Raw genomic sequence first — 13523 nt, 5'->3', positions numbered from 1 at the left:
TGTCTTTATTGTGTATTTCTATTCTTTTTTTTTAATGTTGGTTCGGATTTCTCTGCTGCAGTCCTCCTCCTCCTTTCACGGCCCCCCTTTTCTCCAACATGGCGGCCAGTATTACAACTGTATTTAAATGTAGTATGTATTTTTTGAGAGAGAAATATGCTGCATTTTGCACCCCCTTTTTTTTTTAAGTACGTTTATCCATTCTGCTTTTAAGATTACCTGCTGGAGCCCTTCTGCTTTATGTAGTGGCAGCTTGCATATAAATGACAGTTGGAGTTCATTTCTAAAAGTTGGCATTAGAAGCAGGTAGTTTGCACAAAATGCTCTTCCCAATTAAAGGCATGCAGTTAATTGGATAGTGAGTGGCATTGTTTGTGTATGCATGTGTATATTATTTATGTATATATGTATGTTTATAATACATATCAGCGAGCACTGCAGCCACAGAAACAAGTGTTTACTTGCTGTAACTACTGCATTCAAAACAGAAAGCTTAGTGGACACAGTAGTCCTGGCTCCTGCAAAAACCTGGCTGGACCGCAAGTAGAAATTTCGGTAGCCCAGTGGTCCATAGAATCAGCAACCAAGAATCCTGTGCCTTTGAAAAAGCTCTTTTCTTCCCACTTTCCAAAACTGTTTCCACAGGAGATGGTAGAATTGTCGGGACAGAAATGGACATGTCATGCAGGAGATGCGTGAGAGTTTGAAGATTTACACTAAATTTGTTTGACTACAACTTGCAAACTTGCCCTGCTACATTGAATCAGATCTGTTCAGCATACTGAGAATCATCGTCTTCTAGTTTTGATTGTTACTATTATATATAATGTACCCATTTTGCTGATTCTTGGTTTTGTTATTAGAAACCGGACCAATGACCAAGTCTGGTTGTGTTGTGTTTTGTTTTTACTGGTCCTGGATCAGCACCTGAAGTGAGAAACATTTGGGGGTTCTCTTAGGAGAAGCTACATGGATTAGTATAGTAAATTCTTCTGCAAAAGCAAGTAGGTTAAACAGTGAGACATGTATTCTCAACTAGAACTTATTTGCAGTGTTATCTTTAATAGCTGCAGTGTAAATACAGTATAAGTCTCATTGGTAGCTGCAGTGTTGGTTCCAGCAGATAGTACCCTACTTAGGCTGTCTGGCTAGAACTGCAGTCTTCTGCTCAGGAGAGACGTATGTGCATGTGTGACTACCCAGGTGCACAGAACCCTTCTCCCAGCAGGTTAATTTTAAATATTTACAGAGTACAAACCCCCTGGGCACTTAATTAATGTCAGTTTGACACCACACTGGGGTTACACTTCACACAGTGTTAACCAGTGGTTGAGACTACCTTCTCCTTACTGTAAAGTAATGTGAGACCTCCTCTTCAGATTTATACTACAACTTTAGTGTCGATGTGAAGTGTAAACTCTTAGACTTTTCCTGTAGATTAAAGGTTTTTAAATAATTGATTGGTAATGGTTTTTTCATGCTTGCAGATTTGAAAATATTCTTTAAAAGTAGAAGCTTATTATGAATGGCTAAAGCTTTTTAAGTACCAATTGCAATTGTAGTTTTATATTTTTGAAAGAATAATTCAACATTTTCTTTTCATTAGTGAGAAAAAACGGAAAATTCAAGATATTAAAAATAATATTAAAGAAGCTATAGAGGTAAGCCCTTCTCACCTCTTTACCTAGCTTGCGTAAGCATGTTTAACATTTAGATAAGTGTTATAGTTTAATTTTTGGAACAAAATAAAGGTTGGTATAAGATGTCATTGTTACAATATTCACTATTTTTCCATATATAGATAATAAAAGTGTACTGATGTCAAAAAATAAAATCCAACAGTTAGTATTAAAATACTATTCTAGTTGTTCATGTTTAATATTTTCGACTTCAGAAATCACCATGTTCAAGCACACCAGAGTACATAAAGCTCATAATGTAATTTTTTCCACTACTACAACTGATCAAATAAGAATCGGTTTGGATGACTTTAACTTTTTGTCCCCTCTACTTCAGTCAGTAATAACTACTAAACCTTTGCTCACTTGTTGAGATAAATATTAGATTGTAGTGCAAGACATCCCAGAATTATACCTCTGAAATTAATGTTGTGTTCTGTTTTATTAAATTCGAAACTTGATTTATAGATGCTCCTCTGATAACTCAACAAGTTCATTACTATTGTGGACCAGAGCAATACAGATCAGGCATGCCCAAGGTTTGATCCCGTGTGTGCTAAGTTAGCTAATGTCAGCCTAAGTTGGCAAAAGGTAGTACGACAGTTGGCCTCAGTGCCCCTGAGCTAGGGAATAGGAAAAATGATCCTGTTCCTGATTGCTGTCCAATGACCCATTTTGGAAAATGTGAACGTGACTGTTGGGATGAGACAGGATCAGCCTTGGCTGTTATGACCCCCATTGTCGAATACCCAGTTGACTGTGCTTAGGCTCACACGAAGAATGCCCACTTTGCTAAGCTACCAGAGTGTGGTTGGTGCCCATGGAAATGTTACACCTGCAAGTGTCATTGTCTTCAGAAGGGGATGAAGTACTATTGCGGCAAGGTGGGCCAGCCACTCGGGTGGTTGGTGTGCCTGAAACCTGCACATTGCGAATTTGAGCCCTAGCTTTGTGCATTCTAGGTTTTTTTTTAAACCTAAGTTCAAATTGTGCTGCCTCTCAGCTGTCTACTGAAGTGAAGAGAAGATGAGAATTACATTTGAGCAGCAGTTTATCAAAATTGGAAGGAAAATTGCCCTGTGTCACTCTTGAATACATCTTAGCAACAGAATCAGGAGTAACATTGATGAGGCTTGACAGCAGGCTGGTAGGTGATGTCTGATGGGAAACCCAGAATGAGGTGCGGGTAGCAGTGGATGGGGAGAAGGGGAAGAGAATATAAATGCTTGACCAGAATTGTTCTTCTCATTTTTGTTGTAGACGATAGTGGGCGCAATGAATACGTTGGTACCACCAGTCCCATTAGCCAATCCTGAGAACCAGTTTCGATTGGAGTACATTCTAAACTTAGCAAATCAGAAAAACTTCGAATTTACACTGGTAAGTGGCTTATCAAGTCATCCAACAAATGGGTACAAATGTATGTAAAGTAGATTGTGTTGTATTTTAACTGAGCTGCCATGAGCCTTTTGAGTTTCAGCGCTTTGGCACAGTAGCAGTGAATCTCGTTTTGCTTTTCTGGACTGAGAGCTTGGTTTGGGTGTGGTGCTCCCCATACCACCCTGGCCTTGCTCCCACACCTTGATGAAATGAATGAGGGATAAACAAAGCATCATTGTAAAGACTAGCTGGAGCTTTGGAGCTAAAGGAGGGAATCGTTTCAGCCTAAATTTAGAAATCTTATTTCCAAAGAATGATGATTAATGATGCTCTTGGTGAAATAATGGGTAGATGAATGGCCTATATTAATTTTTTCTTTGACACTTATGGTGCTCTGTAACATACTAGGTTGTGCAAACTTCTCGAGAGCTTTCCCACGTGTGTTCTGAATGCTAAGTTGAAATAGTGAAAGTTTAATGGTAACGTATTTGTTGCCTAGTAGTCATGCTAGTATATTTGCACTGATGGAGTATGTGTATTTTTGCTACTGTGTCAGAACTCACAGAATCTATTGGGGAGGCATTTGAAGGGGAAATAGACTGAAGGACAAAGTCCTATTTCCAGAGTAGAATCTGTTTGTTTAGACTCAATAACCCATGGTAGATAAATGGGAAAGTGTAACATTTTTGAATGTGAAATGGGTTTCTAGAATGTACCTGACAATAGTTATTTTTTAAATTCTTAATGCACTGAGTATTTACCAGTTCTATTGTGCTTGCTTGTCTGCAGCCCTACATTGTCTTGATAGATGTTTATCCATCTGAGATTGCATGCCTACATTGGCCTTTAGACATGGGGCTTTTGATTTGCTGAAAAACTGGCCTATTATGCCAAATTTCTATTTTAAAGTTGCTTCAAAATGGACAGTGATATTTTCTAGTTCTACTGTTTCATGTACTTTTTTACATTTTACAAATTTTTAAAAAATAAAGCTACACATAGCGTTTGACCAGCTTTATTTGTTTTTGTCTCAGCATCATGCTGAAAGCTGAAAACTACCAGATTTCTTTAGACCTTTTTGGCAAAATCCATTCTCTGGATGCTACCTAGAATTCATAACTGCTGATTTCATTGCAGGAATGAAGACCTGTGTCCCCTCAGCTGATTAGTTAGTTGGACTACTGGAGTTTAATCTCCAGTGTTCTGTTTTTTTTTGCAAAATCAGATGGTGTACTTTGACAATATGTATGCACGTGTTAGGTAGCAGTCAAGATAGCTGAACACTTTATTTCATGCCTTGAAGTAAAAATTTCATAATTATTTTAGGGGTAAAAATGTATACCAGTGAGGAGTGCCCTACATCAAATCATATTTACTGCCAAAATTTACTCTTGAGTATTCGTCCTGTATTTCACTGAAGGATGAATATTTGTGGATGCAAAATCAGCAAAAATGTGCTTATGCTTATTTTTTAAAAGCTGGGGAGAGTGGAATGCTTTGTAGTATGGACAATTTTGTTGGAATGTACAGCAGTAACTGCTTTTTCGTGTGGGAAGTTTAACAGTTCTATTTCAAAAATATGGTTTGAATTGTGCAAAGTGGATTTGTATAGGTCTGTTTGCCTCATTCTCGTGTAAGTTTCATTTGTACCCTGATATTTGATTTCTCAGTGGACGGTGTTGCGCAGTTGGGATGGCCTTTGTTCTAATATGGATGAATTTTCCAGTGTGAATGTTGAATCGTGGTTGTTCAGCAATGTGGAAAACAGCTGCCAGAATGTTGTTTAAAAGCTGTAGTACTGTGTTTGAGCTGAAATAGCAAATTATTATTTGCACTTGTGTTTTGGAATGGAGAATGAACAGCTTTGTTTTTGGTGCTGTTTTAGAGCAGTGACTGTGCTGGGGTAAGATCTGCTAGTATTTTCATTGTATTTGCCCTTTCTGATTTGTTGTCATGGTGGAGTTGTGTAAAATTGCAGAAGACCTTTACAGTGAAAAGCCCTGTGCCAAATATTTTCCTCAGAATATGTCCTTCATATGGTTTCCTGGCCAGTAATTTTTTTCATTCTTCTGCTGCTCTGGGATTGGCATCCAAACATGGATGGTGCCAACGTGCATTTTTACAATGAGTGCCGCATGCTGGTGAGCCCACTGCAACTTGAACAGAGGGTCTCGTTGCTGGCAGAGCGCCTCAATGTGGTGGACCTTTGACCGGCTGCTGATAATTGATATAATCTGCAATTTCTTCTGGGACTAGGGTTCAGATCCAGCTCAGATAGGTGCAGAGAAAAATGCTTTTCTCTACCAGTTGTAAGGATCCTACGTGAAATAAATTTGGGCAGTCTCAATCCAGTTTGTGTGAGCACATCACAATGCCCATCATTCAGCTCAGATAGACCACCTTGTTTATGCTACAGCAGTGGATGGTGTAGGAATTGGAAATAAAAAAGTGGTCCAGTAGGGAATGTCCTTTGGAAATGGGAGTTAAGGCATGCCTATTTTGATTGGATCAGTAATGGTGGCCGTGGGTACCCCAATGTCACTGGACAGAAATCAGTACCACAAATGCCCCCTCAAACTGAGGGTACCACTAATAAAACAGCCTAACACTAGGTCCAGTCAGACTAAGATAATAGTCAAACTAAATCAAGATCTCATTGTCTTGACCGAAAGGCCTCGAGCGTACTGGTGGGCACAGCACAGTCCCTCTCCAGGACCACCGGGGCATGGAAAAGACTTTGGAAGAGAGACAGGCAGCCAGTGCGACCCTCCATGCATCCTGGTCCTGTGGATGCAGTTATGGAATGTTGCTGGAGCAGTGTAGAACATAAGAAAAGTCGAGGAAAAATAAAAAGTGGCCGACCTTTGTGTAAAGAAAATCGTCCTACAATCGGTTTTAAAACTCTTTTGCGTTCATTTAAATTGATGTTCTCATCCTACTTTCCTGGTTTAAGTTGAAGTGATATTTGAATATTGTTGAAGGGTGGGGCAGCACTTGATTGCTGACACCCGATGCCTGAAGTGGAAAGGTGTTCCATTTTCCAACATTAACAGCCTCATTTTAATCAGAAAAAAATGATCATGTATTTCCCCCTCAAAAAAAAGTATTCCCACATTATTGAGGATTCTGGAGAACAGAAAGGAAGCATTGCAAGAAATGTATTCTCCTTTAGGCTCGACATAGAATTGGTTTTCCTCCCTGGACATTGGTCACTTTTACAAATCAAATCAACCACAGTAACTTGTATCAATTCTTTGTTCAGAGTCTATCTTTTTTTAAATATGTAACTGCAGTGTAACCAAGTTGCAATTTGTCTTGCAATGCAAGTCACTTCAGTTCAAAATATAACTTATTTCAAGGTTCCATTTTACTTCCTGAATCTCTGAAATCTTGTAATCCATTTGGAAATCAATTTTTCTTGTAGTCTAGGATTTATGTAACCACTCATCAGTTTCTCAGTTACTACTGTTTTATATTTTAATTTGGTCAAAATAGTGAGCATTACTGTGTTTAATGGGAATATTGTGTAAGTGTATAATACTTGGGATTTTATTCCCTGCATCTGATACTATTATGATTTTGGAATATTCAATGATTTATAGTGCAAAGACCATCTTGTGGAAATTAGTGTTTATGCAGAATTGTTGCAGGTTAATATCAGATCTTGCATATTTATTATTTAAAGTAATGTGTATAAATATTGTAATTTTCAGAGATGCCCAATTCAGGGTATGACAGTTAATCAGTCAAATTAGGAGTGAAGTGAAATTGTTTCTAATGTGCATAATTTTATATATATATTGTGTGTGTGCGCACGCACAATGCTTTGTAAACTGCAGAAATGTGTGGGTGGCTGAAATCACCAGACTGTCACAACTTTAATGGGTGCTAGATAAGAAGGAAGATTGAACATTTTGCTTTTTACTGCAGTATTCAAATGGTTAAGTGAAAAATAATGATGATTGAGGTGATTGCAGAAACTTGGCAGATTGGCTAGTGTAGCTGTGTTAAAGGTACAAGAAGTAGTTCGTGCAAATGACTCCTGAGCTACTAACAGAAATGAAACCACTGTGACTTTTTTTTAAAAAAGTGGTCGGCTTTTAAATAGAGTCTCTGAAGTGGAATTGGAGCAAGAATCAATGATGTTAAGGGGAATATGTAAAGAAGCAATGTAATGTACTTAAAAAATATATATTTTAAAGGTAAAATGCGAAAAACACACACCGAGTGACAAAATAGTGATTAACTTAATTACTTATTTGGCAAAATGGTCTCTGTTTGTATTTTTCCCCTCTCTGGCTATATGTAGATGAACATTCACTGACATTTTTTATAGTTGTGATTTCGTGTGGATTTTGAGAGAATGCGTAGCTGAGCAGCAATTGAGTTACATGCTGGAATTGTTTTTTTGCCACTAATACTATAAAGATCCCAAGTACTATACACTAGTACTGTATGTACATACACCCTGACAAAAGTAGATGTGCATTTTGGCTGATAATTCTAGATTTATACCAAAAGTTTGTACAGTATAATTGGGGCACAAATTTCACACAATTTCTCACTTCTAGTTGCAGTCACCCAATTTGAATGTGATTCAGACTTAACTGTTAGGGTTGCTTCAAGTCAACTTTTAAGTTAGCTGATTGATGTTCCAATTTAAATCTGCAGCAAGTTTGCATTAGTTGTCTTATTCTCTTCAGATGTGAACCTTGTAGAACCAAACAAAAGTGAGGAAATCAGGAGATTTCATTTAAAACTCATAGTAAACAACTCCTCAGTGTATTTTACTTTTTTTACTTCTTCCACTCCCCTGCATGTTATTCTTTTCTCCTTATCACATTTGTGTTTCAAATTCAAAATCTTGTTTACTGTGGACACTATCCCAAGTAGTTTTCTAGTTCCAAGAAAGAAGGACATTGTGATCAAAAGAAATCCTAATTATTTGGGGGGAGATGAGGAAGGTTGTCTATTTTGGGAATGTGTTAATATTCAGATCTTTTTTGTTTCAGGCTTGATACATACTGACTTTAATAGTATATGTTTACTTATAATGTAATAGAACTTCAGACACCCTCTCCCAGTTTTTTGGTACTCATCCACATGAAGAGTTAAAATAAGGTGGATTATATCAAAACTGTCAGGATCAGAATATAGGGTTGTATTTGTTTATTGTTTATTATGTGGCACAATCAGTAATCCCTGTGAAATTTGTTGCCTATAGTTTCCTGTGCTTCACTAAATTGCTTCTACCACTTTGTGGCACATATCAAAATGTCTGAGTGGGAAATAATTGGACCTGAATCACTAAGTAACCCACAGCTCGTATCCAGTTCTCTAGGTCACAAAGTACGGGAAGCTGTTGAAGCTGCTATGTAACCAGTTGTTTGGATACTTCCGTGTTTATTCTTTTTCACAACGGAAGCATTGGCAATAAAGTCTGAACTTGCTAGACTTTAATGAGAGCTATTACATATTTTAAGTTCTGTACTAGTTGACTTATTACATTCATTAACGATATTGGTGAATTTCAAAGATCTACTTTGTTCATGTATATTCTTTTAATAGTTTGGTACATTTCCATGTATATGCATTAGAGAGGAGTGCGTGACACAAAAGTGGTTGGAACCAAAGAAAAGGTTTAGAAAGGTGTGTGTGTATTGGATTTGTTTTCATGGTATTTGAAATTGAATCTGTTGAATTCCTGCGAACTTGTTAGCTACAATGCTAGAAGTTTGAATTCACAAGCTGAAGATCGGAGTTTAAATCGCCATTTTAATTTGTATTCTTGTGTTATTCTAAGAGACGGAGTTTGCCAGTCTCTTGGGGAGGGAGTTATCCTCATCAATTTGCTAGACGGTGAAACAAAAGGAGCAGTGCTGATGGTGTCCATGGAAATGTTAGTATTTTATACTTATCCTGAGGAGAGCAGAGAAGGTGGTGGTGGGGGGGAAATAACAACTGGAGGAAATAAGGGACACATATACAAAAAAAAGTAACTGGAAAAAATCAATACAAATCAAGATTTGGTACTGTTTTCAAACCTTGCATATAGCTAAAATGGAGTGTATTTTAGGAAATGCCAAGTTTCCCCTTTTGCAGTTTTAGATACTTTTGAGTTGCCATGAAGCAGAGTATAAATGGAATGTATTAAAACATTTATTGAGTTGCTACAGTTAGAATTTTTACTGTTCCTGTATCCACATTGCCACCAAGTACACATTTAGTTTTTGATCTTTGAGGAGTGGGCATAGTACAATTCTGAGTTTCCTACGCAAAGGGTGTGAAAATTTCAAAATGATTTTCAAGGTTTCTTGTATGAGGGTCTAGTAGTCCAAACTGTCTTGAATGTTTGGGGGTGTGGCGAGAGAATGAAGGTATAGGAAGAGTGGAGGAAAAGACAGAGTGGAAAAATGGTGGAGTGGGCTATTAGGTCCTGTTGAAAGAAGGACCTTGCAGTTGTATACGTCTTAAATCCTAAGGACCTTTCAAAGCGTTTGGTATTGGTTTGTTATTTGGCAGACATGGGTGCTTTCACAGTCCTCAAAACCAGTAGGTCAGGTCTGCATTGTTCAATACCAGTTGAAGATAGACCTGACTGGTAGAGATTGAGGATTGTGACTGCAGAAGGCAGCAGTTTGGCCTGTGGTGAAATTATTCTGTATCTGACATTTCAGTTATGTAAGTAGTTGTTGCAATTTAATAGTACTTTTTTAAAAAAAAAACGTTTATACTCTACCAGTTCTTTTCTACAGTTCTTGGTTTCTGAACTGGCTAGTGCTAGAACAGTCTTTGTTATTTTTAGAAAAACACACTGCTATTAGTGGAGTCTAAAATTAGCAAAACCACCTTCAGAGTGCTGTGCAGTAGTTGGTAGCATATTTGTAAAGCACTAACTTTTGTTCTGCTATAATTATTATGAGACTGATCATTTAAGTTGGAGAATGAATTGAGAAAAGGCTGCCCATTTTTAGATAAGATTTGTACTGGTATTGCAATGAATTGAACCTCTAGAGAGCAAGCAGTACAAGATTGGGGAAGGAGAAGAATCCCAAGAGAGTGTCTTGTAATTTTGAAAGCATTGTTATCGAGAGTGAAAGGGTTGATGAGGGATAATTGCTATGATACAGAAAACAAAAGGATACAGAGAGTAAGATTTATTACCCTTGTACTCTGTAGTAAATAATTACTTTCGAGTTCAGAGAAAGTGTTAGTGTAGTAGCCTTTCACATCTTGCAATCCTTTATTTTAAACCTGAATGACCACACAACTGGTTATGCTTAATTAGAGAAAAACTAAGGAAGTACTGAACTGAATGCTTTCTCCTGTGCCCACCCAGCTGCCTGCCATTCCATTGCCCATTGTCATGTCTGGGACTAAAAACAGAAGCAGCTATTCCTCATTGATTGAAGTTCACACCATTGTGGTTAATTCTGCTCATTTCCACTGATCGTATTGGCATCCTTTTGTGTAGACGAGTTCAGGCAGTGTAATCTTCTAAACAGCTGATCAACAATAGACTTGCTTTGTGTGAAGGCAGAATTCTTCCTAAACAAATCCAAGTTTGATGGCCCACAATGGCTTTGGATTTGACAATGAAACGGTGCGGTGCTTTTTAAGCCAATGTCCTTGTGGGCATGTGTAAGGAATCTTACAACACCAGGTTATAGTCCAACTGTTTTATTTGAAAATCACAAGCTTCCGAAGATCGGTAGCTGAATGTCCTTGACTGTTGAAGTGTTCCCCGACTGGGAGGGAACCCTCCTGTCTGGCGATTGTTGCGCAGTGTCCGTTCATCCGTTGTCGCAGTGTCTGCATGGTCTAGCCAATGTACCATGCTCCGGGGCATCCTTTCCTGCAACGTATGAGGTAGACAACGTTGGCCGAGTCACAGGAGTATGAACAATGTACCTGGTGGGTGGTGTCTTCTCGTGTGATGGTGGTGTCTGTGTCGCTGATCTGGCATGTCTTGCAGAGATTTCCGTGGCAGGGTTGTGTGGTGTCGTGGACACTGTTCTCCTGAAAGCTGGGTAATTTGCTGCGAGCGATGGTCTGTTTGAGGTTGGGTGGCTGTTTGAAGGCGAGTAGTGGAGGTGTGGGGATGGCCTTAGCGAGGTGTTCGTCATCATCGATGACATGTTGAAGGCTGCGGAGAACATGGCGTAATTTCTCCGCTCCGGGGAAGTACTGGATGACGAAGGTTACTCTGTTGGTTGCGTCCCGTGTTAGTCTTCTGAGGAGGTCTATGCGATTTTTTTTTTTTGCTGTGGCCCGTCGGAACTGTCGATCGACGAGTCGAGCGTCATATCCCGTTCTTATGAAGGCGTCTTTCAGCGTCTGTAGGTGTCCATCGCGTTCCTCCTCGTGTGAGCAGATCCTGTGTATTCGCAGGGCCTGTCCATAGGGGATGGCCTCTTTGACGTGGTTAGGGTGGAAGCTGGAAAAGTGGAGCATCGTGAGGTTGTCCGTGGGCTTGCGGTAGAGTGAGGTGCTGAGGTGCCCGTCTTTGATGGAGACTCGTGTGTCCAAGAAAGAAACCGATTCTGAGGAGTAGTCCATGGTGAGCTTGATGGTGGGATGGAACTTGTTGATGTTATCGTGATTCTTCGGTGATTCTCTTCAGTGATTCTTCGCCATGGGTCCATAGGAAGAAAATGTCGTCGATGTATCTGGTGTATAGCGTTGGTTGGAGGTCCTGTGCAGTGAAGAAGTCCTGCTTGAACTTGTGCATGAAAATGTTGGCGTATTGGGGTGCGAATTTGGTCCCCATGGCTGTTCCGTGTGTTTGGGTAAAGAACTGGTTGTCGAAGGTGAAGACATTGTGATCCAGGATGAAGCGGATGAGTTGTATGATGGCGTCTGGAGATTGGCTGTTGTTGGTGTTGAGTACTGAGGCTGTTGCAGCAATGCCGTCATCGTGGGGGATACTGGTGTAGAGTGCCGAGACGTCCATCGTGGTGAGAAGTATTCCTGGTTCAACTGGTCCGTGGGTGTTGAGTTTTTGTAGGAAGTCTGTAGTATCGCGACAGAAGCTGGGGGTTCCCTGTACGATGGGTTTCAGGATGCCCTCGACGTATCCAGAGAGGTTCTCACACAGGGTTCCGTTGCCTGATACGATAGGATGTCCGGGTGTGTTGGCTTTGTGTATCTTTGGGAGGCAGTAGAAGTCTCCCACGCGGGGAGTACGTGGGATGAGAGTGCGTAGGATGCTTTGAAGGTCTGGATCGAAGGTCTTGATCAGTTTGTTGAGCTGGTGGGTGTGTTCCTTGGTCGGATCTGCGGGTAACCGTCTGTAGTGTTCCTGGTTGTCCAGTTGTCGATATGCTTCTTTGCAATAGTCTGTTCTGTTCTGTATGACGATGGCTCCTCCTTTGTCCGCTGGTTTGATGACGATGTTGCAGTTGGTCTTGAGAGCGTCGATGGCGTTGCGTTGTGCTCGGGTGACATTCTGGACTGTCTTCTGAGTGCGGCTGATGAATGTGGCATTGACGCATTTCCTGACAGCTTGAGCATACATGTCAAGCTTAGGGCAGCGACCCTCCGGAGGAGTCCAGTTTGACTCTTTCTTCTTCGGTTGCTGTACCGCGGATCCCTCTGTCTGTTGTTCCGGATCGTTGATTGTCTCATTGGGTTCGCTGCTGAAATCTTGGGATTTGTGGAAGAATTCCCGGTGTCTCATTCTCCTGATGAATTCCTCTGTGTCCGCCGCGAGACCAATGGGGTCCATTTTGGTGGTGGGGCAGAAATTGAGCCCTCGGCTGAGAACTTTGATTTCGTCTGGTTGAAGGGTGTGGTCAGATAAATTGACGATAGACTTCCCTGTGGTTGCAACCGTGGTAGCGGGGGAGGCTTGGTTGATGCTGGTGGTGATGCCGAGTTTCTCAAGCTTCCTGCTCTTGGTTTTCATGTAGGCGGCGTAGTACCGTTGCCTCGTCTGTTTGGTGGTGTCTCGTCGCTGGTCTGCTGTGTCCTGAGTACAGGTTGAGCGTATGGACTCTATCTTGGTTTCAAGGTTGCGGCGTCTGCTGTAGAGTTGGTGTACGAGATGGTTGCGGAGTGTGCGAGAGGTACGACGGCAGAGTCTCTCAGCGTAATCTGAGTTGTATGTCGACTTGAGTGGGTTCGTGATCTGTCGTTCTTTCGGGATCTTGTCTGCTTTCTTGCAGCTCTGTTAAAAACTTGATGTCTGTGTCTATATGCGTGATCTTCTTGGATATCCTCTCCACTGTGAGCCGGCAGTTTGTGGTGTCGATAGTAGCCATGATGTGGAGATGCCGGTGATGGACTGGGGTGGACAAATGTAAGGAATCTTACAACACCAGGTTATAGTCCAACTGTTTTATTTGAAAATCACAAGCTTTCGGAGGCTTTCTCCTTCGTCAGGTGAGCGAGTGTGGGATTCCATGGAAGGTTACCGCATTTATATTCAGAGAACAATACCTGGTGATTACAGATAATCTTTCC

At 40.4% G+C, this 13523-nt stretch overlaps 1 protein-coding gene across 3 annotated transcripts in view; it reads left to right on the top strand.

The window, feature by feature from the left end:
* Window positions 1-13523, top strand: part of gnas (GNAS complex locus) — a 282461-nt gene that overhangs the window by 104962 nt on the left and 163976 nt on the right. For all 3 annotated transcript variants that reach the window (XM_068000669.1, XM_068000670.1, XM_068000671.1), the window contains exons 3-4: window positions 1607-1661; window positions 2940-3059. In XM_068000669.1, the coding sequence (XP_067856770.1) occupies window positions 1607-1661; window positions 2940-3059 (175 nt within the window). The remainder of the gene's footprint in view (window positions 1-1606; window positions 1662-2939; window positions 3060-13523) is intronic.

The sequence above is a fragment of the Heptranchias perlo genome, chromosome 19 (assembly GCF_035084215.1).
Source record: "Heptranchias perlo isolate sHepPer1 chromosome 19, sHepPer1.hap1, whole genome shotgun sequence".
NCBI lineage: Eukaryota > Metazoa > Chordata > Chondrichthyes > Hexanchiformes > Hexanchidae > Heptranchias > Heptranchias perlo.
The sequence above is the reverse complement of the archived record's forward strand: the minus strand, read 5'-3'. Positions and strand labels throughout refer to the sequence as shown.